The 26,193-nt window shown below is 62.6% G+C and overlaps 1 protein-coding gene across 7 annotated transcripts in view; it reads right to left on the bottom strand.

The window, feature by feature from the left end:
* Nucleotides 1-23,397, bottom strand: part of CBFA2T3 (CBFA2/RUNX1 partner transcriptional co-repressor 3) — a 29,060-nt gene extending 5,663 nt beyond the window's left edge. The window contains exons 1-7 of one of the 7 annotated variants that reach the window (XM_064723545.1): nt 23,380-23,397; nt 5,445-5,576; nt 3,991-4,068; nt 2,467-2,708; nt 2,063-2,152; nt 413-594; nt 58-305 (exon numbers count right to left, since the gene is read on the bottom strand). In XM_064723545.1, the coding sequence (XP_064579615.1) occupies nt 58-305; nt 413-594; nt 2,063-2,152; nt 2,467-2,708; nt 3,991-4,068; nt 5,445-5,556 (952 nt within the window). In that variant the 5' untranslated portion in view covers nt 5,557-5,576; nt 23,380-23,397. Of the gene's footprint in view, nt 1-57; nt 306-412; nt 595-2,062; nt 2,153-2,466; nt 2,709-3,990; nt 4,069-5,444; nt 5,577-10,469; nt 10,560-13,386; nt 13,456-13,570; nt 13,681-15,357; nt 15,517-23,379 lie in introns of those variants that run through there. The other 6 variants (XM_064723546.1, XM_064723543.1, XM_064723544.1 and 3 more) reach the window with 6 other exon arrangements.
* Nucleotides 23,398-26,193: the final 2,796 nt, after the last annotated feature.

Raw genomic sequence — 26,193 nt, 5'->3', positions numbered from 1 at the left:
CTCCCTTCGGGGGGTCCCAGCCCCGCTCCCCCCGTGCCCGGGCGCAGCAGGGCTCACCGGCGGGCCGCGGGCGCTCCCGGGGCTCGGGGTGCCGGTAGCTGTCCCGGTAGTGGTGCGCCATGGCCATGTCCTCCAGGCGGTAGTGCTGGGGCAGGGGGGGGCCGGCGGGGGGGTGCCCCAGCCCGTTTGGGGGGTGGCTCAGCCCGTTGCTGGGGCTGTAGCGCTGCGCTGGGCTCATGGTGCACGGCCGCTTGCTGAGGTGCTCGGGGTGCAGGGGGTCTCGGTCCAAACCGTTCTCTTTGGTCCTGGCCGGAGGAGAGGAGGTTGGTCCCCACTGGGCCCCCCGGAACAGCCTCCCCTTTTCAGGGCTGTGCCCCTGAAGGATCCCACACGCCCCTGCCCAGGCTGGCACCTGTCTGGCGTCCTCCTCTTGCCGCTCTCGCCCACCTCCAGGAGCAGCTCGGAGGAGTCGATGGGAGAGGAGGCGTTGGCGTCCAGCAGCAGCTGCTCGTGCTGGGCCAGGTACTGGGCCGGGGTCTGCTTGGCCATGCGGGCGCAGTGCAGCAGCTCCCGCTGCAGCAGCGGCAGGTTGGCCTGTGGAGGGGGTGACAGTCCATTCCACAGCCCTGCAGCCCCCCCGAGCAGCCTGGCTGTGCCCCCAGCTCGCCATGGGCACGGGGTGCCAGGGGGTGCTTTCCCTTTGGGGTCCTGCTCCCTTTCCCAGGGATGCCAGCAGTGTGCCCAGGGGCCAGGTGGGCTTTTGGGGAATGTGTGTGGCACCCCACAGGGGTCAGACACAGCTTCAACAGAGCCTCCTGCATCTGGCAGGGGCCGCAGAGCATCATCCCTGGGCCAGCTCAGCCACCTCAGCCACACTGTCCCCATGACTGCTCCGTGGGGACTGTACCTATGGGACCCCCACAGCCCCTGTGGCACCCACAGCTGTAAGGATCAGCTGTAAACTCCCCTCCTACCCACCCACCGTGTCCCCCCACGGCGCTGCAGCCCCAGGAGCAGCAGAATTAAGCAGCAGAATTAAGCAGCAGAACCCCCTTTTGCCCGGCTCTCTGGCTGCCAGCCCTGAATTTTGCCTCAGGCAGCTGAGCCGCAGCCAAATCCCATCTGTGGGACACGTTAGCGCCACAGCCCGAGCTGCAGTTGCGGTGAGCAGGGCCAGACCCTCCCTCCCCTTCCCTTGCCTGGCCCGGGGGGGGGAGCAATCCCACAAAAACAGCAAGTCCCCAGTCTGGGAAGCACGCCGAGCCCGGCTGGTTGCAGTTAGGATAATGAGAAACATCTGGGCCGGGTGGTGGGAACAGCTGGGAGCGGGGTGCCAGGGCGGCCGCTGCGCTCCTGGCACGGGGACAGCGGGGATGGATCCCAGCCTGCCTGGAGCCACAGGGCCACCAGCGCCTGCTGGGGCCTGCCAGGTCACCTTCCCTGCTCCCACGGAGCCCCAAATCCCTGAACACTGACAGGAGCCCAAAACCCCTGCACACTGACAGGAGCCCAAAACCCCTGCAAACTGCTGTCCCCCTCCAGCTCAGCTTGGAGAAAACCACGCCAGCAGATTCCTGTGATAAACACAGACCTCCACTCACAGACCCCTGCTCTGGGGGGGCTGCCATGCAGAAGTAGAAAAGGGGCTATTTCTGCACTTTTTAATTATTACTTTGCTAGCAATGGACAAGGGACAGCGGGCTCAAACATCTGCTGGCAATGCCTGTGCTGCCAGGTGTGCCAGCACCGGGCAAATCCCTCCAGAGCAGGGTGACGCTGCAGAGTCAGCACAAAATTAAAAGGCAATTTTAAAAAAAGGGGGATTTTTAATGAATTTGCAATTGCAAGTGGCAACCACGTGGGCTGACCCCTCTCTTTATTGCAACCAGCCCTGGCCCTGCATGACTCCACACGTGTGGGGGCATGTGTGCCTGGGGGGACACGGGCAGAGCCACGGGCAGCTGCCAGCCCCGAAGGCACCCCCAAATCCCCAAAGGCACCCCCAAATCCCCTGCGCTGAAATGCAGCCATGAATCCCACCCTGCCCAGGCTGGAGACCCACCTTGAGGAAGGGGATGACGAAGGGTCGCAGCGGGAAGTTGGTGGCCTCTTGGAGCTTGGCGTGGAACTCCTCGATGGTGAGGGTGGAGTTCTGTGGGGACAGCCTGGGCTCAGCACCCCTGGGGCACCCCTGCCTGTCCCTCCCCCATTGCTGCTCCTCTGCCAGGCCCACAGAGAAACCACGCTCAAGGGAAAACCACCCTCAAGGCTTCACTGGCCATGCCAGCAGCCAGGACCAACCTGCACTGGCTGTGCAGATCCCAGGAGACGCTGGGAAAACAGCCCCCTTTCCTCCAGGGTTTAGATCAATCTAGGCCACTCTTTCCCTTTTAGCAGCACCTCCATCCCCAAAAGAAAACCCAGGATCCCCAGATGTGGGGTCCCCTGGCTGAGCCCAGGACGTACCACGAGCCCCAGGACGAGGGTGCGCACCCGCTCCCCGATCTCGGGGGAGATGTCGTTCCCAAACTGCTGCAGGGTGGTGAGGAAGCGCTTCAGCTTGGAGAGCTGGCGGGCACCACAGGCTGGAGGGAGCTGGTGGGTGGACAGGGAGGCGCTGGAGGAGGTGGCTGGCCCGTTGCTGAACCCGTTGGGGGTGGACGGAGCCCCATTGATGGCGGTTGGCGAGTGGCTGCTCCCGTTCATCACTGGGGACACAGGGAATGGGGGGTCAGAGTGGGTGGCTGTGCCATGGCACTGTGGGGACAAGGTGGGATGGTAGGACCAGAGTGTCCTGCTGGGTAATGTGGGGCTGGCACCCCCTGGAGGGATTCAGGATGCTGGTGAATCCCCGGGGCTGCATCCTGGACTGGTGAGAAGGGAAGGAGGGGATGCAGAGCATCCCCCAGCATGGTGAGGGCCTGACCAGCTCCTCAACAGCCAAGCAGCCAAGGGAAGGGGCTCCATCCTCCCCTTGGGGAGCTGCTCAGCACTCCCAGAGAGAACCCATGAGCCATTTCCCAGGGAGCCCAGCCTGGCTTGCAGAATGCCACTGCCACCTCTGTCCCCACTGCCCGCTCAGCCAGGACAGGAGCTGCCTGCACACCGCACACCAACTGACCCAGGGGGATATTCTGGGGTGCCAGCTATCAGAGTGGCAGACCCTGCTCTCCTGCACCAGCCCCACATGAGCACAGGGACCTTTTCCTGGCTAGCATAGGTGACAATGGCTGTCACCCCTGTCCCGACGGCGTGGATGACAGCACACATCACCCGTGTCCCAATGGCATGGGTGACAACACACATTGCCCATGTCCCAGTGTTGTGGGTGACAACATGCATCACCCATGTCCCGATGGCATGGGTGACAACGTGTCACACAGGTCTCAATGTCATGGGTGACAACACACGACACCCATGTCCCAATGCTGTGAGTGACGACATGTGTCACCCATGTCCCAGCCAGCACAGGTGATAACACGCATTGCCCATGTCCTGACTCTGCAGGTGACCACACGTGTCCCAACATCATGGGTGATAACACACATCACCCATGTCCCAGCCAGCATGGGTGACAAGACATGTCACCCACATCCCAACAGCGCGGGTGACAACACGTGTCACCCATGTCCCGACAGCACGCCGCGCCTGTCCCCTGGCACACACATGCCTGTCCCCTCTGGGACCCCCTGCACTGACCTGGGGGTGCTGCCCTGCCCTGCCCTGCCAGCCCTGCCTGCTCGGGGGTCCCTCTCCGCTCACTCTCTGGCCAGGCAGTGCCCACCGCCCGCTGAAGAGCTGCCAAAAATACCCCAGCAGCCAGCAGGGCTTTATTCCCGCGACAGCTGCGTGCCCAAGTTGGACAGCACAGCACACGTGTCCCTGGCTGGGATGGGGCTGGGGGTCCCATCCCTGTGACTGGCGAGGGGAGCACCCCGGGGCTTGGCTGTGCTCGGTCTCTCATGAGAGCGGGTGTTTCATTTTACTTACAAAGACAGACCATCGACCATTTCAAGCAACCATGAAAACGGCCGCGAGGCAGAAACGTCGGAGGGCCAGCGTCTCGATCTGCAAGCAAAATAAAACACGCTATGATGAGAGAGCAGAGGGGGCAGCTCTCGGCCCGGGGCCCTGCACGGGATGCTCCTCACCATGGGCACATGGGCCATGGGCAAAGCCGCCAGACCCACCAGGGAGCTGTGTCCCTGTGTCCCACTGCGGCCACAGGCAGGGTTCACAGGGATGCTTGGCTTCCTGATAAAATCCTGACAGTTTAGGGACCAAATGAGGTCCCCCAAGGCCAAGAACAACCAAAACGCCGTGGTGGCCATGCCAAGCTGCTCCATGCCCCCAGCCTTGTGTCTCAAACCCAGCTCCATGCTGAGCTGGGATGGAGAGGCTGCCTGCACCCCTGGCCCTGCATCTCAAATCCTGCTCCGTGCTGAGCAGTGGCAGAGAGGCTGCCTGCACCCCCAGCCCTGTGTCCTGAACCCCTCTCTGTGCTGGGCTGTGGTGCAGAGGACATTTGCACTCCTGGTCCCTCATCTCAGAGCCAGCCACACCTGGGCTGCCACATCAGCACAGGGCTGGGATTGACACCCAAACCAACCAAGCACGGCCAAGCACAAACTGATTTCTAGTCAGTCCAGAGTCGCTGCTGGGGGGTGCAGGTGTCAGGGGATGGATCCTGGGGGTTGTTTTGGGGTGTTTTCTTCCCCACTGGGGTTTTTCTGAGCAAGAAACAGCTACGAGCAAAACCCTTGCACATGCACATGCCCAGGAAAAGTCTCAGCAGAACTGGAGCAGCCTCTGGCAGTGGCCACTGCCACTCCTGCCAGGGCCCAGCCTTGTCCCCTGCCTGTCTGGATCCTGCACTGCCTGTGCCTTGTCCATCCACGGGCCAGGACAGTGACATCAGCACAGTGACAGACCCCTGGTGCAAACCCTATGGGTGTGCAATGAGCCCACGTGCCTCTGGTGCCACCACCACGTTGGGTGGCTGTCCCCACCCAACTACAGAGACTGAAACTCCTCCCTGGAGTCCCCTGATGCCACCACACCACAGCCTGGGCAGGACAAGGAGCTCCCAGTCACTGTGGCTGGCCATGACACTGCCCTGCCACCACTGGTGCCACATGCAGAGGGACAGATGTGTCCCCACACGCATGGGGCCATCTGCAATCCACAGGAACTCCCCCAACCCCACCACCCTCCAACCACACACTGCCCTGTGCCAGCACTTGGTGACTGGCTGGCAGGATGTCCCTGTCCCCAGGGACCTCACAGGGCACTGCCAGCCATGGCTTGGCAACGTGCACCCAAGCAGAGCCTTGAGGCCAGCTGCTGTCACCCGTGTGTCACCTGCTGTCACCGAGCGCGCTGCTGGCCCCATCAGGAGGAGCTGGGCACAGCCCCGGGCTGGCAGCCCGTGCCAGGGTACTCACTGGTGCTGGGAGTGAAGGAGGGGTGGCGGGAGGCTCCCTGGGCGGCGGGCGGGGGCATGCTGGGCGGCGAGGAGCGCGCCTGCGTCTTCACGTCGGCCGGCGAGTCGGGCATGGCGGCGGTCTCCGCGTTATCTGCGGGAAGAGGGCACGGGGAGGTGAGCAGGGTGTGCCAGGCAGGGCTGGGATTCCCTGCCAAACTGGGGTCAGGGGTACAGGGGACACCTGGGGACATCAGGCTGGGCTGGGCATCACCAGTGCTACTAGAGGACTCGGGTGACAGGGACGGTGCCCGGTGTGCTGTGTGCCACAGGGTGGTGGGAGGGCATGGAGCTGCTGTTCATGGACACAGCGCTGGCACCGCTCTGCCCCTGCAGTGCCAAGCCTGCCCCAGCCTGTGTCACATCACTGCTGTCACAGTGACACATCCTGGGAATTCCTGCTGCCTGCTGACCCCTCACCATGCCTGGCAGCATCACCCAGGGCTGGCACAGCCCCTGGCAGAGATTGTGGGGTCATTACAGCCAGTGTTTAGTGGCAGTGACAGCAGCAGGACCCTCACATCCACCAGTGACTGTCCTGCCCAGACACGAGTGGCCCTGCAAGGGCAGGTCCTGCAATCCAGGAATTCTGGAGCTCCAGCCATCATCATCACCATCACCATCACCCCAGAGGGCATCACCACCTCCCTCCCAGCCCCAAATAACTCCCAGCAGTGCATTCCCTGCCGAGGGGGGAGCATGCCAGCACCATCCCCTGCAGACACGGCCCCGGGGCAGGCTCTGGCCCCCTGGCTGCCACGCCGGCCCTGACAGGTGGCCACAAGTGCTGGCAGCTGTGGGGATCTGTCACTGTCACCGTGCCTGCCCTGCCACCGGCTCCAGCCAAAGATGGAAGCGGCCACCACGGCCACCCCCGGCCATGGGGACCCCCTGTGCCTGGCTGATAATCACTAATCCAATATCCATCCTTAATCCAGGGCAACTGTGGGGAGGTGAATTGAACCCGGCCACAACACTTTGGCAGGGCTAAGTAAAAGCAGGGCCTGATCCCCACCGAGATGCCATCGGGGTGGTGCCGCAGGCAGTGGCACACAGAGCACCAGGAGATGCTGGCAGGAGCCAAAATCTCAGCTGGTCACGCACAGGATCCTTCTGGAAGGCTCCAGCACCATGGCTATCCCGCTCTGTCCACACTGGAATGCTGCAGTTCCCTGTTCCTTGCTCCCTTCTCCCTGCCCAGCCACAGTAGAACCCCCAAGACCACGCAGCTTCCCTCCCCCCAAAACCTCAACTTCCTTACAGGCCCTGCCAGAAGAAATGATTTGTTTTGAAAAACTTTTATTTTCCTTTTCATGGAAATGTCCATCTCTGGGCAAAACTCCTCCAGCCTTCCAGGCTTCCCCCGTCACTCAGCAGAGCAGGATCCAGCTCTGGCAGCAGAGGATGAGCCCTGAGCGTGCACAGGGGTCACAGCTGCAGCACCTGGATCCCACACGGCCCTTGCCTGCATCCCTGGCACCATCCCTGTCCCTGTCACACCCCTGGCAGCATCCTGGCCTGCATCTCTGGCATGGTCCCTGCCTGCATCCCCCCCATGCCAGCCCTGACTGGTCCCCCTCGCTGCCCTGACTCCCTGCACATCCCCACACCAAGGAGAAAACATGCACACATTCATCCTGGCACTGACATGGCTTTTCCACAGCTTCCCATCAGCAGGAAAGTTTCCATCAAGCTGAGCAAGAACTCAGGGAAACGGGGCCTGGTTCTGGTTTTTCTTGTGTTTTCTTTTTTGCCTTTAAGTTTTAAATTTTCCCTGAGGTGTTTGCAACCCAAACACAGCCAGGCAGGCACAGGAATGGTCCCAAATCCAATGGGATACAGAGCTTGGAATGCCCAGAGGACCCAACCACAGCTGTGCCAGCAACCCAGGTCCTCTGCAGGAGAGCAAAGGAGGTTTTGGGGAGCACAGTGCAGCCTCCCCTCAGCACCTTCAACCAGAGATTCCCCAGCACAGCTCCAGCTCCAACTCCAACTCCACTGGAATTATTTTTCCCTCTATTTTTTTCTCTCTTTGGGGTAATTTGTCCCAGCCGCTCAGGGCCGTGTCTGTTTTCCTCCATCTGGTTTCCATTAGGTCTGTGCAGCCCAGATGAATAAGTAATAATATAAAAATAAAAGGATTAGTATTTTCTGCCGGGCCGGCGGGAGCGGCCGCTCCCCACCCTGCCCCCGGGGCCGGCGGATGCGGGACCCCCGCACCCCCCGTGTGACCCCCAGCCCCCCATTTGTCACACGGCAGGGAGGGCTTGATCCCCGGGGCAGGGTGACACTGTCACACATTCCAGTGGGCATCCGGAGGGGCAGGGGCAGTGCCCGAGGGATGGGGCTGGCAGCCATCCCATCCCATCCCATCCCATCCCATCCCATCCCATCCCATCCCATCCCGTGCTGTTCCCACAGCCCCGGGCAGCCTTGCCCTGCCTCCTCCCAGGCAACAAGTGGGATGTGCCAGCTCCAGGATGCCCGGGCTGGCTGCCCTGCTCTCCCTTCCCCAGGGATGGAGTGAGGCAGGCACGGAGCTGCCCTGGATGTGGCCGCTGGAAAGCTGCGGCTCCCTGCAGGCAAAGCTGCCCGGGTGAGGAAGGGGTTAAAGGGAATTCAGCGCCCAGCATCCTTCATGCTCTCCAAATGGCCACAAATGAAATCCAGATGCTGGAGGCGACGTCTCCCCAAGCCAGGCTGCCTGCGAAACAAAGGCAGGGAAGCATTCCTGCTCCTCAGCTGCCGCAGCCGGCGGGGCCAAGAACAACTCCCCGATAAGATGGCAGGGCAGGAGCTGTCCCAGCTGGAGCAGGTTTGGAATTGGAGGCGTGCAGTGCCTGAGGCCGGGCAGCAGCGCCAGCCACGTGCACCAGCCCGGCAGAGCTGCTGGGACCTCAGGGCACCATCAGCCACCATCAGCTCCCTCCTGCCCTGCACCCATCCTGATCTCTGGGATCAGCTCCCTCCTGCCCTGCACCCATCCTGATCTCTGGGATCAGCTCCCTCCTGCCCTGCACCCATCCTGATCTCTGGGATCAGCTCCCTCCTGCCCTGCACCCATCCTGATCTGATCTCTGGGATCAGCTCCCTCCTGCCCTGCACCCATCCTGTTCTGATCTCTGGGATCAGCTCCCTCCTGCCCTGCACCCATCCTGATCTCTGGGATCAGCTCCCTCCTGCCCTGCACCCATCCTGTTCTGATCTCTGGGATCAGCTCCTTCCTGCCCTGCACCCATCCTGTTCTGATCTCTGGGATCAGCTCCTTCCTGCCCTGCACCCATCCTGATCTCTGGGATCAGCTCCTTCCTGCCCTGCACCCATCCTGTTCTGATCTCTGGGATCAGCTCCCTCCTGCCCTGCACCCATCCTGATCTCTGGGATCAGCTCCCTCCTGCCCTGCACCCATCCTGATCTTTGGGATCAGCTCCTTCCTGCCCTGAACCCATCCTGATCTTTGGGATCAGCTCCCTCCTGCCCTGCACCCATCCTGATCTCTGGGATCAGCTCCCTCCTGCCCTGCACCCATCCTGTTCTGATCTCTGGGATCAGCTCCCTCCTGCCCTGCACCCATCCTGATCCCCTCTTTGGGCCATGGTGACAAATGTGACAAAGGTGACAAAATGCAGCTTGGAGTGCATCCCCAGTTGCACTTGGAGCAGGACAAGGCAGGAGTGCAGCTGTGGGATGCTGACAGAGGGTGAGTTGAGATGGGATATTGGGAAGGAATTGTTCTCTGCGATGGTGGGGAGGCCCTGGATCCCTGGCAGTGCCCAAGGCCAGGCTGGACAGGGCTGGGAGCACCCTGGGATGTGTCCCTGCCCATGGCAGGGCAATGAGCTGAGCTTTAAGGCCCCTCTCAATCCAAACCATTCCATGATTCCATGATGATGCTGCCCACCCATCACTGGGGTGTCCCAGGTGCTCATTTTGGGGAGCCAGCCCAGCAGGGAGCAATCCACACCCAGCACTCACCAGCACAAACGAAGCCCTTCAAAATTAAATCCAATTAATCAAACTCTGAACAATCTGTAAAGGAACCCAGATCCAGGCAGCCCCAGTCCTGGGGAGCCCCTGCAGGTCACCCCAGGGGCACCCTGAGACAGCTCCTGTGCCCCTGGCCCAGCTGGGACCCCTCCCAATTTCCCAAGTAAAGCACATTTCCCCAGTTCAGGTACACCCCAATTCCCCAGGGTAAAGCACATTTCTCCAGCTCAGGTACACCCCAATTTCCCAAGTAAAGCACATTTCCCCAGCTCAGGTACACCCCAGTTTCCCAAGTAAAGCACATTTCCCCAGGTACACCCCAATTTCCCAGGGTAAAGCACATTTCCCCAGCTCAGGAACACCCCAGTTTCTCAGGGTAAAGCACATTTCCCCAGGTACACCCCAATTTCCCAGGGTAAAGCACATTTCCCCAGCTCAGGGACACCCCAATTTCCCAAGTAAAGCACATTTCTCCAACTCAGGGACACCCCAATTCCCCAGGGTAAAGCACATTTCCCCAGCTCAGGGACACCCCAATTCCCCAGGGTAAAGCACATTTCCCCAGCTCAGGGACACCCCAATTCCCCAGGCTAAAGCACATTTCCCCAGCTCAGGTACACCCCAGTTTCTCAGGGTAAAGCACATTTCCCCAGCTCAGGGACACCCCAATTTCCCAGGGTAAAGCACATTTCCCCAGCTCAGGGACACCCCAATTTCCCAGGGTAAAGCATATTTCCCCAAGTACACCCCAATTTCCCAGGCTAAAGCACACTTCCCCAGCTCAGGGACACCCCAATTGCCTTTGCTTCCTGAGCCCCCACATCCTGCAGTGCCAGCCCTGCTGGCAGATGCCCCATGGGCACCAACTCCAGGCCACCAACCCCCAGCAGGTCCCAAGCCCTGCGGTGTGGCAGTGACAGCACAGCTCCACACGGGACAGCAGCACCCACAGCCAGGCTCTCAATGCACCCCAAAATCCCAGTTTTTAACCCAAACCCACCCAGCCAGAGACCCAAAGCAGCTGGCTCGGTGCCACCAAGGCAGTGCCAACAGCCCCAAGCTGGCATGGCCAGTGGTGGGGGATGGGGATGGGTTTGATTTTTTCCTCGAAACAACAACAAAAAAGCCAAAAAAAAAAGGTGCCCTCTCTGTTTTACAAGCCTTCATTTGCTATTGTTTATGTAAACAGGTAAATTGTTTCGTATCTCAATTAAAAACATCTGCCACATAAATGAATACCAATTAACTCATCCTGTTTTTAATTACTCTGTTAATTACACACAGGCAGCAAAAAGGATGGCAGGGGAATAGGGAAAGCATGCTCACACCCCCCCTTCCCACCTTGCTCTTGGCAAGGATCCGAAATGTGCCCAGATAATGATGGATTAAGGTGAAAGCTGTGGCTCCCGGCCAGCTCCGGCGTGGCGGCTCCTCCCGGGGCTCCTCGCACGGGGATTTCCCGGCACCCTCCGGAGAGGTTTTGGAAACCCAAAACCCCGCGGGATGCCCCAAAATCGGGGTGGGCCAGCCCCGCTGGCACTCCCGGTGCCAGCCCTGAGCTCCTTCCCCAAACGTGCCCGCGGAACTTTGGGATGGCGACAGGAGCAAGGCGGCAGCGTCCCCATGGAGCGAGCGCATCCTTGTGCCCTCCTGGCACCCAGGGGTGGCACGGCGTGGCACAGGGTGGGTGCCATCCCTGGCAGGGACCCCGGGCGCCGCCGGCCCCCCCCCCCCGGCTGCGGGCAGCTTTCCAAGCGAGCAGATGGGGCAGGGAGCGGCGGCAGGAGGAGGAGGAGAGCAGAAAAGGCTATTTTCTCACGCTACATATTTTACAAGTCGAACATTTTGTGCATTTCAGCCCTGCCTGTAAAAGCATCTCGGCCTCAGCCCCGGGACTCGACGGCGGAGCCTGTGAGTCAACAGCGGCTGGCGACGACGTGGCTGCTGGGGGGGGACGGGCTGGAGGAGGGGTCCCCCACACACAGGGGTGGTTTGGGGGGTCCCCTTGACCTGTCAGCCAGAGCACAGAATCTGCTGCAGGGCCGTGCCCGCTACCATCAGACTGATCCCACCAGGGTGGCACAGGGAGGTGGGCACGCACACACACACGTACACACACGTACCCTGCTGCTCCCCAGCTGCCTCACACTCCTGGAAATTAAATATCCTGGCTAAACACCAGGAGTAAACAGTGCCGCGGGCAGCCCGAACACCTGGAGAGGAGCAGGGCTGGGGCTGACCCTGCCGGAGCTGCTCCCACCCAGGAAACACCCACGCCTGGGCTGCCAGGGGAACACCCCAAATCCCCACGCCTGGGCTGCAGCATCCCCCAGTACGCTGCCAGGGGAGCACCCCAAAACCGGCCCCGTGCCCCAAAACCGGCCCCGTGTCCCAAAACCGGCCCAGTGCCCCAAGCGGGGATTTTCGCATCCCTGTGCGGGGGATGCTGTGCCCAAAGGCGGCCCCACCAGCGACAAGCGGCGCACGCAGGGGGCTCGGGGCATCCCGGAGGCAAAGAGCGGCTGGAGAAGGGAAAGCTCCCCCGGCACCCGCGGCTCCGGTGGTGGCACCGTGGGAACACCGAGGCAGAGCCGCTGCCCGGGCCGGGACCGGCTCCGAGGGGATCCGGCCGCGCTCTCCCACAGCCTCAGGCTCTGCTGCCTCGCCGACTCTTTGTCTATTTTTGAACCACGGGCTTCCATTTCAAGGCGGTTTTGCCCGTGTGAAATTGAATCAAAGAACACACAGGGAAAAAAAAATATTAATGAGAATTTTGCGAAATAAACAGGAAATCCCTCGGATGTTTTCTGGAAGCATCGGTCAGCATCCTCCGAAGGAAAGCTGGGGGTTTGTCAAGGTGGGGTTCCCCCTGGGGAGCCTGAGCACAGTGGGAGGGACGGCACAAAACAGCTTCAGGAAATATAAAAATAGCCCCAAACCGGGCAATGGCACTGAGGCCAGGGAGTGCCCTCTGTGCCACCAGCCTGGCTGGCAAGGATTGATCCCAGCTCGGGGACTGCCCATCCTGCAGGGCAGCTGAACCCATGTCCCACGTGAGATCCAGCCTGGAGAGCACAGGGCAGGCTGCAGCCCCCGAGCTGCAGCACCCACAGCATCCCCGGCCCCAGCAGCAGCGATTAAACCCGGCTTAACCCCTGGGCTGTCCCTGGTGCCTCCCAGCCCCGTTCACAGCACCCGGCCCTGATCTGCCCCTTGTGCTCACTGCTGCTCTGCCTGGGGCTGCAGAGGGTCGGTGCTGCTGTGGGGGGATTTGTGTGTCCCACTGCCAGCACTCCCTGGCAGCCCTGCGCTTCCTGGTTGACTCGCTGCCAGCCCACTGACTCGGGCTAAGAGGTAAAATAACAGAAATTTGTGGGGAGCCTCCCTCCCCGGGGGTGCCACAGCACAGGGACACCTTCCCGAGGTGGCTGCAGGAGAGGGCACCGTGCACGGCCACGGGCAGAGCTCAGTGCCCCCAGAGTTCAGCAGGGATTTACAGCAGTGAGCAGAGCCAGACCCCGTTCCCAGGGCACCGCCGGAGCCTCCGCGCCGGATCCTGCCGGGGTTTCCAGGCATGCAAACACCCACGGCTCAAAGCAGAATTCCAGGAACGTCGGCACAGACCTGCCAGCCCCAGGTACCCCGTGGGACCCGCCAGAGCCCCCTCCTGCTCCAGCAGCCCAGCCCTGAAGGGGGGCTGAGCACCAGAACATTTTTGCGTTCTGCAGCCTGGAAGTTCCCGATGAAAGAGGCAAATCCTGCAGCCACACGAGGCCTCCCCACTGCCCAAACCCACCACGGGAGAACAGCCTGTCCCCCTCCATGTCCTGGCTTTCCCCCCTACAAACCAACATCTGCACTCGCGTTTGCCAAACAAAGCACACCCAGCACCTGCCTGCTCCCGGGCGAAGCCTTACCTGCCAGCACGGGAGGCAGCCGGCAGGGCAAACCCCCCTGGCACAGCCCAGCTCACCTCCACTCGCCTCCCCAGGCACGGAACCTCTCCCTGTGTGCAAACTCGCGGCAGGATTCCTGCCTCACAAACCTCCGAGGCTCCAAGAGCCCGCCCCAGGCGGCAGCTCGGCTCCATGGGCTGCTCACCCGAGCACCGAGGCTGTCAGCATCCTCCGCGGCTGCTGCTCCGTGCGTGCCGCGGGCTTTCGGGCTGGCTCCCCCGCTCCTCCATGCCCCGCACCGCGGCACAGCTCGCCCACCGCGGCGCCGAGCAGACGGGCGTTCGCAGAGTGTCTTCGAGTCGCTCCACAAAGGAGCGGGGAATTAATATTCCTTTTAATTAAAGGCAGAAAAATCTCTTTGTTCCTGAACAGAGAGAAAACAACAGAGGGAAGAGCTCAAAAGCTCTTCCTAAGCTGGAGACGAGACCATCGCTTGGAATCAAAGACACTGTCAGCGCACACGTGACCTCGAATTAAAAAAACAAAATGAAACGCAGCAGCGGCGGCGGCTCCTCTCCGACAGCGAAGCAAAGTTGCAAAGTTTTTCTTGGCTAATAGAGGGCAAAAAAAGAATTCCAAGAAAAGGTGTGTTTAACTAGAGGAACGCTCTGCGGTATCCGAAGGCACCATCCAGCGGCGAGGGGGTGACGGGGAGAGCTGCTTGTGCTCCGGCTCGGTGTCGCGGGGAGAAGCGCGGGGCCGGGCTCGCTCCATCGCTCCGCAGGCAGCGTTCCCTCGGCACGGCCGGGCTGCCCAGCTCAGAGCGATTCCAAAGGGAAAGCGAGAGCGGGCGGTGATGAACGGCAGCGCTGGAGGTTCCCGAGCCAGCCTTCCTTCCCAAATCCGCGTCCGAACAAACAAACAAACATCCCCTGGCACACGCCGGGACTCTGCGAGCGCTCCCAGCACAGCCCCGTGTCCCCAGCACGGAGCCGCGTCCTCGCACCAAAACACACAACGGAGGGGCTGCAACTTCCCGGAGCGGCCCCGGGGTTCCTCCCGCAAACTCTCCCGAGTGGGGCAGCTCCTCCTCGCCCCCAGCACGGCTCCGGCTCCCAGCCCACAGCAGCCGGAGAGGGACAAGGGGATGACAAAGAGTAGGATTGCTGGGCACGAGTGGGGAGCCACAGCCGTGGGGGGTCTGCTGGGGGTGGGCACAAACTCGCGTGGGCTCTCGGGGACGCTGTGCCGCCCCACGCCGCCCCGGCGCTCGGGGGGACACGGAGGGGAGAGCAGGGATTGCCCCGGCAGCGCAGGGAAGAGGGGTCTGCGACCTGCCGCCCCCGCGGTGCGTGGGAGCGGGGCCCGTGGGCGCGGTGATCCCGCTCCGGGGCTGCCTCCGCCGCCCTGCCCCGCTCCGAGCGCTGCCCCGGCCGTGCCCCCGCTGCCCTGCCCGTGGCGGGCACCGCGCTGGCTCGGGCACACGGAGCATCCCCGTGCCCTGCGCACCGGGAGCTGCCCCGACACCGAGAGCATCCCCCGGACACCGGGAGCGTTCCTGGGGCACCGGGAGCCTCTCACTGCCCTGCGCAGCGCCAGCTACCCCGACACCGGGAGCCTCGCCCGGGTACCGAGAGCATCTCGGACTCCCGCACAACAGGAGCGTCCCCCGGGCACCGGGAGCCTCCCCGGCTCCTCCGCACCGGGAGCAGCCCCCGAGCATCCGGTGCATTCTCAGCCCCCTTCCACGGGAGCCTCCCCGGGCAGCGGGAACCTCCGATTCCCCGGGCACCGGGAGCATCCTCCGAACACCGGTAGCACCCACAGCCCCTCTGCCCTACGAGCCTCCCCGGGCACCGGGAGCCACTGATTCCCCCGTGCACCGAGAGCATTCCCCGAACACCGGGAGAATCCCAAGCCCCTCTTTCACGGGAGCCCCCGCGGGCACCGGCAGCCTCCCCGTCCCGGTCCCGGCTGGCGGACGGCACTTACCGTCCTGAGGTGTGGCGGAGGCGTGAGGTAAGTCCCAAGGCAGGGGCCGGCAGGAGCGGGCAGAGCCGGCAGCGGCCCCCGGCGGCGGCGGCCCCGGTCCGCTCAAGGCAGGCGCTGGCGGAGCGCGGCCCCGCGGCGGCGGCTGCCCCCGGCACCTGCCCGCCGCCGCTCGCCGCGCCCGGGGCCGCCGCTCGCCGCCAGCTCCGGGGCTCGGGGCGCTTCCCCTCCCCCCGGCGGGGGGGCACCGGAGAAGCGGGGGAGGGCGGAGAAGCCGCCGTAAATCCGCGGGGCCGCTTCACCCCCGGCGCCGCATCCTCCCGGCGCCGCGCCGCGGCCCTGGGGCGCCCGCGGCCGCGCTCCGTGCCCGGCCGGGCCCCGCCGAGCCGCCGCTGCCGCCGCTGCCGCCCGCCCGGCCCGGAGTGAGCGGGGCCCGCCCGCGCCGCTGCCTTAGAGCGGGACCGCCGCGCCCGCCAGGGGGCGCCCCCCGCCGCCGCCGCCACCGGAGCGGGACCCCCGGGATGGGAACGGGAGGGGATGGACCGGGACCCCCGGAATGAGAGACCGGGACGGGAACGGGAGGGGAAGGACCGGGACAGGGAACGGGAATGGGAATGGGAGACATCGGGATGGGAACGGGATGGCATGGACCGAGAATGGGAGCGGGAATGGGAATGGGAGACATCGAGACGAGAACGCGAGGGGATGGACGGGGATAGGAAATGGGAATGGGAATGGGAATGGGCGGCATCGGGACGGAAACGGGATGGGATGAACAGGGATACGGGGCTGGGCAGCACCAGGGATTCTGCACGGAACCAGGGGACTGAGTGGGACACAGGGCTGCGTGACACTGGGGATCCGCACATGGGGCTGCCCAGGGCTTCAGGGGGAGCGTGGGGCCTGGTGACACTCTGGGGATTGGAAGACCTGATGTACGAGGCTTGGAGGCTGCAGGGATCTGGGTTTGCAGAATCGTTGGCATGCTAAAGATCGGGGGTTGCAAAGCTGAGAGTGGGGGGATGCATGAGTGGTGGGGTTACACGTTTTGGGGAGCTGCAAGGAGCTGGGAGTTGTTTTGAGGGAGCCGGAGGGACTGCAAGGGAACGGGCCAGGGCTGGTCTGGGGCCATGGGAAGAGTCAAGGGGGTGGAGCAGGGTGGGGGTGTCTGCAAGGGGCTGGGGGGGATGGAGCTGTGCTTGCTCAGCTTCCCTTTCCAGGGGCCCAAGGGCTGAGCTTGCACTGGAGCAGCCACAAGAGCACGGGCTCATCCCTCAGAGTCCCACATGCCCATCCCAGCCCGGCCTTGGAGTGCTCCCCACCCTGCTGGGCCTCGGGGGGGCTCCGAGGGCAGCTGTGTGCTGGGAATGCCCGTGGGACCCTCCCCGACAGCAGGGCACATCTGGCTGCCTGGCACACCCTTCCTGCGTGCCCCGTGCCAGCTGGGGGACAGCATTCAAATTTTCCCTCCCCAAGTCCTCCTACAGCGCTGCGGGAACACAGTCCCTGCGAATTTCCCTGCGAATTTCCCTGCGAGCCCAGCCCTGCCTCTGTGTGTAATTACTGTGCCTGGCAGCTGCTTCCCTCTGCGACTGCCCTGTGCCGGTGCATTACTCATCCTCCCGCTCCCCGGGGATTGGGAGAGCGGCAGCTCTGCCGGGCGGAGTCACCCGGCTCGGCTCGGCTCGGCACGGCCGGGCTTGGGTGGCACAGGACAGCTGAGGGGCCACTGGGCAGCCTGAGAGGCACAGACACTGTGTGGGCACTGTGAGGGCACTGCATGGCCCTGGCACGGCCACTGCACAAGGGCTGCATGGCCTCTGAGTGACCATTGCATGGCCTCTGAGTGACCACTGCATGGCCTCTGAGTGACCACTGCATGGCCAGTAAATGGTCATTGCATGGCCTCTGTGTGACCATTGCATGGCCTCTGTGTGACCACTGCATGGCCAGTAAATGGTCATTGCATGGCCAGTAAATGGTCACTGCATGCCCTCTGAGTGACCACTGCATGGCCAGAAAATGATCATTGCATGGCCTTTGTGTGATCATTGCATGGCCTCTGTGTGACCATTGCATGGCCGGTAAATGGTCATTGCATGGCCAGTAAAGGGTTATTGCATGGCCACTGTGTGACCATTTCATGGCCAGTAAATGGTCATTGCATGGTCAGCAAATGCCAACCACAAGGCCACTGAGTGACTTTTCCATAGGTAATAAATGATCATCACCAGGCCACTGAGTGACCATTCTGTGGCCACTAAATGGCCCATTGCTGGGCCACTCTGGGGACATCCCAGAGCTGCTCAAGCACTGTGGGGATGGGCAGGTGGCACTGCCACCTGGGACAGAGCCACCACATCCCCCTTCACCCCATGGGACATCAGGGGGACAGAGCCACCACGACCCACCCAGTGGTGTCACCCCTCAGGACAGCAGGGGGACAGAGGCACCACATCCCCCCTCCCCAGTGGCGTTTGGGTGGCAGGGGCTGCTGCGTTCCTATTCCACGCACGCAGCCTGTAATTTTGGTCTATTGAAGTCATAATTCACCACTGTGAAAATAAACATTTGTGTTAGCTGGCTTTATTCGGCGGGTTCGGCTGACTGTTGATCATTCCCCGCCGGCGCCTTTGCACGTGGCCCGGGGTGCTGGGACAAAGCCGGGCCACCGTGGCCATGGCCGTGGCCACCTCCTGCAGGCTTTGGGCGAGTTCCCCCCCTCCTTTGTACCCATCCCTGGGATCCCCTGGATCCCAAAGGAAACGGGAAAGGAGAGCCACTTTGTACTATCAGGGATAATGAGGAAGATAAATGTGATTTTTAGACAATATTTGGAGTGCAGCACCTACTCAGACCCTTCCCATCCCTGTCACTGGGTTTGCGCCCTTGTGCTGTTTTGAGGGTGCTCCCATCACAGCAAAGACACCCCATCACCCATTCCATGCCATCGCCATGCAGGAGGAGCCTGGGACCCCCAGCCCCGGCTGTCCCCAGGGCCGTCCCCAGGGCTGTCCCCGCTGGGTGCGAGGGGCTGGAGCTTCCCTCGGCATTTGCATCTTCCCAGCCTTTATCTCCCTCCCGGTCTCTGTATTGCTGCAATTACAGACACTTTAAAACACAATGATCTGGCTGTTAGCGTGATGGATGACAGAACCTTTCTGTCTGGTTTAAATCATTGCTGAGAGTGAGCAAACTTCCCCGGCTTAACCCTTTCCTGCCCTGAACCCGCTCTCAGCCCGGGGCTGCTGTGCTCTCCATGGTCACCCATCCACCACACGCCTGGGTGCCATGGGCGGGATACAGGGGTTCTGGCATTCCTACAGGAAACATTCCCGCACCCCTCAGCCCTGGGCTCTGTGCTGTGCCTGGGGACAGGGATGGGAGCAGCCCCGGCCGGCAGAGCCGGTGGCCCCGCTGCGCTCGGCTGCGGTGGGAAATTAACGGCTGGAGCGGAGATAAGCGCGTGCCAGAGCCCGATAGCCGCGGGATCCATCCAGCCCCGGGCTGGCAATCCTTCCTTCCCCAGGCAAATCTGGGAGCGGGGCACAACGCGGCCCCAGCGCGTTCCCACCCGTGGCAGAGGATGGAAACTCCTGTCGTGACTCGCTGTCGGTCACGGTGTGTGATTGATGGCGTTGAGCCACACACGGTGCGGCGATCCCTGCTCCCTTTGTTGTGGGGAGGTGGCATCTCCCACTGCCCAGCATCCTGCCCAGTGCCCATCCCCAGCGCCTGCCCACCCACGGGTGTGCCACCCCACGGGAGGTGTCACCATCACCCATCCAATCCACCACACGGATTTAGCTGCCCAGCAGGATGGGGTGTCACCACCACCCACCAGCTGTGCTCGGGGGCCACATCCTCCATCCATCCCTGCTGGGTGTGCTGCACATGGAGAGGCTGCACGGGGCGCTCTGGAGGGTGACAAGGACCTGTCCCGGGGGAAGGGACACCCCAAGGCACAGCCTGGGGGAGAAGGGGAGCCCCGAGGCCTTGGCCTGGTGTGTGCCACAGATAAGGTGCTCGCTGAAGGCAACTGGTACCAAAACCTCACAGGAAATGGTCAGCACCGTGTGCCATCCGTATCTGCCCTGCACAGGACCCCTGTCCGCTATCGGGGCTGTGCATGTGGGCAGGGGCAACGAGGTGGGTGCCGACTCATGATGCCACCAGAGCACCCTCAGATGGCCCCTCTTGCTTCTGCAGCCATCACAGTGATGGGACACTTCACACCTTGTGGGTGCCCAGCCGTCGGTGGTGACCCAGGGCTGTCCCCGTGCACTCCCCTTGTCCCGGCTCTCCCGGAGCTCCATCTCAGCCCCGGCGCTCCCCAGCGTGCCAGGACGAGCTGATTGCTGATTGCCATTCCTGCTGCATCCCCCCTTCACAAGCCTCGGGCATTTAAAGCAGCGCACGGTGCTGGTTTATCGCACCTTGCCCCTGGCCAGGCAAGTGGCCCAGCCCTGTCCCTCCCCTCCCCGAGCCGTGCCGTGCCGTGCCCCCGCCCGCTCTCATGGGACCGACGGTGTCTGCAGGCGAGAGCACCGAGCCGTGCCGTGCTCAGCCCTGGCTGCCTCAGGCTTCCTGTGTCACCCCCAGCGGGTCTGTCTGTCTGTCCGTCTCGGTTTCTCAGTCTCTATCCGTTCCCTCTCGGGGAGCAGAGCATCCCTGGGTGCCAATCTGGATCCGTGCTGGATGTGGCACTGCAGAGCTTGGTGACAGCGTGTGGCCGAGTGCCCATGAGCTGCAGTGACACGAAACCCTACACGGCCCTGGGATCTCCAACCCCGTTTGCTTTGAGCATCCCTGCAGGGACAGGGAGCTGCTGGGCTGGGAAGGGTCGGTGTGACCATGGATGGTCCCATTGCCCTGGCTGCAAAATCTCAGTGCCAAAATCTCAGTGCCAAAATCTCAGTGCCCAAATCTCAGTGCCCAAATCTCAGTGCCCAAATCTCAGTGCCAAAATCCCAGTGCCCAAATCTCAGTGCCAAAATCTCAGTGCCCAAATCTCAGTGCCCAAATCTCAGTGCCCAAATCTCAGTGCCAAAATCCCAGTGCCCAAATCTCAGTGCCCAAATCTCAGTGCCCAAATCTCAGTGCTCAAATCCCAGTGCCCGAATCTCAGTGCCCGAATCTCAGTGCCCAAATCTCAGTGCCCAAATCTCAGTGCCCAAATCTCAGTGCCAAAATCTCAGTGCCCAAATCTCAGTGCCCAAATCTCAGTGCCAAAATCTCAGTGCCCAAATCTCAGTGCCCAAATCTCAGTGCCAAAATCTCAGTGCCAAAATCCCAGTGCCCAAATCCCAGTGCCAAAATCCCAGTGCCCAAATCTCAGTGCCCAAATCTCAGTGCCCAAATCTCAGTGCCCAAATCCCAGTGCCCAAATCTCAGTGCCCGAATCTCAGTACCCGAATCTCAGTGCTCAAATCCCAGTGCCCGAATCCCAGTGCCCGAATCTCAGTGCCCAAATCTCAGTGCCCAAATCTCAGTGCCCAAATCTCAGTGCCCAAATCTCAGTGCCCAAATCTCAGTGCCCAAAATCTCAGTGCCCAAATCCATCCCTGCACCAGCACTGAGTACCATGAGCCAGGCTGCAGCGCCCGGCGCTCTTCCCTTGGCATTTGCCTTGCAGCAGGAGCCCCGGCGCTGGATTTTCCTGCCCGTTAATCCATGGGGGAATGCAGCAGGGCGATAAGGGGCTGGTGGGGAGCCAGGGCCGGGGAAGACGCTCTCCTGCCCGCGGCTATCGCCCTCCGCAGCTGCATCCGCCCGGGGACATCTGCTGGGCAGGAAGCGCCGAGCGCCAGCCTTTCCCAGGAAAGGGGCTTCGTTTGTGCCTGGCTTCCCTCCGTGACCACTCCTGGTCACCCACCCTGCAGCCATCGGGCTGCAAGGAGCAGCCCCAGAGGCTGCTGAAGCAGATCCAGTGGCTTTGTGGCTTTCCCACAACTTCCACATAGAAAAGAAAAAAAAGCGCATCTCCCATTAAAAGAAAAAATAATAATAATTAAAATCCTGTTTTCCTTGCTAACAGATTCGTTCCTGCTTCGTGGCATTCAAAGGGAAACCACCCCCTACTGCTTATCATCCCGCTCGCCCTGCGCTGCCGGCTCCGGAAAATCACCAGTTTGCCTTAAATATGGGAGACTTTAGGGTACAGCACTGCTCCTCTGGGTGCTTCCAGGTTTTGGGGCTGCCGGGGGCCAATTTCCAGCTTTTCTTTGCCATGGAGAGCCTGGGAAGGGTTTTAATTGCAAAGCAGAGACGGCCACGTGCTGCCCTGACTCCAGGAGCTGGTGTTTTGGGGTGCATGGAGACCATGCTGGCACCTCCATGGGAGCAGCACCCAGCAGCAGCAAGTCCTCAGCCTCATCCTTGGCCAGCAGGAATTCACTGGGAGATGCTGAACAAAATCCCCTGAGATGCCCTTGGGTTCCCAACAGGTTCGCATTCCCTTTCTCCCACCCTAACCTTGGGGACCACCTCCTTCCTGGCCCTCCCCATCCCACCGGCTGCACTGCCTGCATCCTTCCCAACAACAATGGGGATTTAATTAGCAGGCATTGCACTTCCAACACCTCGCATCCCTGCAAAAATCAATGGGAGCTGGCAGGAACTGCTGTGAGCCTGCCTTCACTCCAGCACGCAGCTTGGATGGACATCCAGGCCCTGGGGTGCTTCCAGAACCTTCCCAGGGCCAAAATCCTCCAGCCTGGGGCTCGGCTGTGTGGAGAGCAGTGCTGATCTCTGCTGTGCCAGGCCATGCCTCGGGGAGCCACGGGCTGGTGCCGGGTGAGGTCTGGGATTTGTTCTGAGCTCCAGATGCGCCACGGCAGCAGAGGACGTTGTGGCTGTCTCTGGCCACCTGCATCGTTTCCAAGTTCCCAGGCTAAAAGCAGGGCTTGTTATCAAGAGCAAAAAATGTGCCACCTCTGTTGTATTTCATTTCCCTTTCCCCACCTCTTCCCTGCCCGCTGTGCATCAGAGATAACAGCGCTCGGTGCTGGAGCCGGAGAGCGGGGCCGGCAACGGCCTCGCCAGCCCTATCGCTGCCTCGCCGGCCGCAAGGAAATCAGGAAGTTTGCAGAGATATTTGGCCAGCAAAATAAACATTTCTCCTGCCAAAAGCCTAACGGGCAGCCTGGTGAGCCCGCAGCAATCTGCACGGCTCCCTGGCTGCAGCCTTCCGGAGCACCGAGTCCCGGCCGCATCCCTTATCGGAGCGTGGCCCTGCTGGCATGGGCCAGCTCGGGGGACAGGGACCCCAGCACGGCTCCCCCACCCTTGGGGCACCAGCACAACAGGTTGTGCACCCAAACCCTGCCCTGTGCTGTCCCAGCTGTGTCCCTGACCCGCGGGAGGGTGCCAGGGTGGGCAGGGGGCTGCGGCCGGAGCGCGGTGCCGGGGCAGCGGGTGGGGAGTGAGGGGAAGCGAGGCTCGGGGCCAGCATTGTTCACACCGGTGACTCAGCCGGCTCTGCTTTCCTGCCCGTGCTGGGCACAGGCCCAGCAGAGCCCCCGAGCCCCCCAGAGCTGGCACAGCCCCTTGGCCTCGGTGCCTGGGGATGCTCCAGCACAGGGATGTGGGATGCTGCATCCCCACGGAGCCTCCGCACTGCAAACTGTCAGCAGCAGCACCTGGAGAGCCCGTGGGGTCGGATGTGAGCTGCTGATCCCAGAATGAGCACAAGCACCCAGCAAACACAGGGCTGAAATGCTGGAAATAAAACATCCTCGGGGTTGATTACTCGTTATGGGAAGGTTTAATCACAGAGCAGGCTCCAAACGGGTCCCCATGACAGTGAGCCCATGGTGCCTTGGCCATGGGCTTGGCCGTGTCCCAGCTCCCCATCCCCACTGGCTGGTCCCCAAGGAGATGCACTGACTGGTGCCAGCCACGTGCCACCCTCGGGGAGCACCTGCCTGCCCAAGGCTGCATTTGGCACTGGCGTGTCACCCGTGCCACAGCACATGGCACTGCCACGGCCACCACACCTTCCCCCCCGCCACCACCGCCTCTCACCTTGGCTGCTCCTGCGCGGTGCCCTGGCCCAGGAGGGGTCCCTGTCCGCTCTGGAGGATCCCGAGGAGATGGTGGCAGCACTCCAAATCTGCGAGCTCCGCTCAAGCTGGTGCTGCCAGCCTTTTCCCAGGTGTGGGCAGGAGCTGTGCTGGGGCTGGGGATGCCGAGATGCGGAGGGGCTCAGGGTGTCCTGCCCGGAGGGGCTCGGGGTGTCCTGCCCAGAGGGATGCAGGGTGTCTCCATGATGGTGCCCTGCCCGAGGGATGCAGGGGTATGTCCTGCCCGAGGGCTCAGGGTGTCCTGCCCAGAGGGGGTCGGGTGTCCTGATCCGGGAGTGGGTCCTCGGGGGTCGGTGTCCTGCCCAGAGGGGAGCAGGGTGTCCTGCCCTCCCGGCGCCTGCCCGGCTGCCGGGGCCGCTCATGTGCCGGCCGGGGCCGCGGTGGCAGTGCAGCCGTGTCCCATGGCGAGGGGAAGGTGAACAGCTGCCGGGCAGTGATAATGCGGCGGGTGGGGGTGGCCGGGCAGCTGCGCCCGTGTCCTTCCCCAACAGGAACCATCTGTGACCAAGCCCAGCTCTGCCTTCCCTATCAGCCATTCCGGTCTGACTTTCCAACAACTTCCCCTTCGCGCCGCCCTCACTTCCTCACTGCGAGGGGCTGGAGCGGTGCAGCGTGGCACGGCAGGACACGCATGGCAGGACTGGCATGGCACAGCACGGCTGTTCTGGTGCACCTGGGCACAGCCATCCCCATGCACAGCAGCATGGCACAACCAGCATGGCAAGGCATGTCACGGCTGTCCATTTGCAGCCTGGCACAAACATGGGGCTCATCCCCCTTGCTGCAGCCACTTTGCCCATCATCCATGGGATGAGGTTTTCCCACAGCTGCTCCTGCTGCTGCTGCCCTGATCTGCAGCTGCAGCATCGGCCCGACCTCCCCAGCACTTGTGGGGACCCCCCTGTGCAGCCCATCCCTGCACCCCTAGCCAGGCCCCTCACTGCCGGTGTTTGAGCTCCCCAAGAGCTGTCAGAGAGAGAGAAACAACTTGTTAGAAACCCGAAAGGCGGCTCTGGGCTGCAGGTGGGAGGGAGGAAACGTGTCCTAAAAATACAGCAGCGCCTGCACGGTCCCCGAAGGTGGCTGAGCAGATGGCGTGTCTCGGCGGCCACCTGGGCTCCTGCAGATGGTACCCGGGGCTCCCCGCCTTGTGCCCCCCGCCCCGGCCTCGGGGGGGCCAGGAAGGGATGGGGGAAGGTGCCGGGGTGTGGGGGTGCTGTGCTGTGCTGTGGGGGCAAAGCAGGGTGTCACCAGCAGGGTCTGTGCCCTCGGGGTGCAGCCCCGAGCCCCAGGGGACATCGAGCACGGTCTGAGTGCTGCAGGGACATGAGGGAAAGCCCCAGCACGGGGATGATGTGCTGGGGAAAGGGCCACAAGCTACAAAGCACAGCCGGACCCTTCAGGACTGCGTGTCTGGGGGGACATGTCACAGCTGTCCCCACATCCTGCATCCCAGCAATGCTGGCACACCCCAGCTCCATTCTACCGCCCTGGAGGTGCCCATGCCCCACCAGCACAGGCACAGCAGCCTGAAGGCTGGCAGAGGTTTTGGCAGGGTTTCCAGCTGTGTTTCAGGCTCTGCCTTCTTCCCCTTTTCTTTCTGGCCAGCCCAGGTGGGCGCTGTGTCATGGCCCGGGGTTTTGCCGAGCTGCCCCTCGGCCAGGGCCAGCCTCACCATGGCACACACAGCGGCAGCTCTGGGGAGTGTCCCAGGGCAGCGAGTCAAAACAAGAGGGTTTCAGGGCCGGCCAGGAAAATCCCTGCCAGCTGCGGCCCCGTGTCCCCGGGTCACCCCCGCAGAAGGGTTTTCTGCGCCAGGAAACAGAGAGCACCTGCCCGGGCAGCTGCGGGCACCGGGGAATGCCCCAGCAGGGGAGACCCCCGAGCTGGGCCCTGGGGTGCAGGGAACCCCCGGGCTCTGGCTGGGTGAGGGGAACCCCTGGATCCAGAGTTGTGATTCACTGAGGGAGGGGAACCCCGGGGTCTGAGGGGAAACCTCTGAGGGGAAACATCTGAGCTCTCCAAACACAGAGAGGACCCGCTGAGGGTGGAGGGCCCGCCCTGGCATGGGGGAACCCCGGGGTCTGAGGTGAAATATCTGAGCTCTCCAAACACAGAGAGGAACCATGAGGGTGTTGGGCCTGCCCTGGCACGGGGGAACCCTGGGGTCTGAGGGGAAACATCTGAGCTCTCCTAACACGGAGAGGAGCCCTGGGGTGTGGGCCCCCTGGCACAGAGGAACCCCGGGGTCTGAGGGGAAACATCTGAGCTCTCCCAACACGGAGAGGAACCCTGGGGGTGTTGGGCCTGCCCTGGCACGGGGGAACCCTGGGGTCTGAGGGGAAACATCTGAGCTCTCCCAACACGGAGAGGAGCCCTGGGGTGTTGGGCCCACCCTGGCACGGGGGAACCCCGGGGTCCCAAGGCCTGAGGGGAAACATCTGAGCTGTCCAAACACGGAGAGGAACCCTGGGGGTGTTGGGCCCGCCCTGGCACGGGGGAACCCCGGGCTCCGGGGTCTGCCCCGTCACGGGTGACCCCTCCCGCCCACGCTCCCGGTGCTCCCGGCGGTTTCTCTCTGAGTCACAGCGGCTCTTGCTGCAGAGCAGGAACTTCCCCCGGCTCAAGGGGGAGCAGGACGGGCTCCCACTGCCCCCACACTCACTGCGAGCTGGGGGAGGGAGGTCTGAAAGCCCCGGGGTGCAATGGAGGTGTTGCCACCTTCGCAGGTAGTGGGGCTCTGCCATGGCATGAC

This window comes from Zonotrichia leucophrys, chromosome 11, assembly GCF_028769735.1.
Source record: "Zonotrichia leucophrys gambelii isolate GWCS_2022_RI chromosome 11, RI_Zleu_2.0, whole genome shotgun sequence".
NCBI lineage: Eukaryota > Metazoa > Chordata > Aves > Passeriformes > Passerellidae > Zonotrichia > Zonotrichia leucophrys.
Note: the sequence above shows the minus strand (reverse complement) of the source record. Positions and strands in the feature narration are given on the sequence as shown.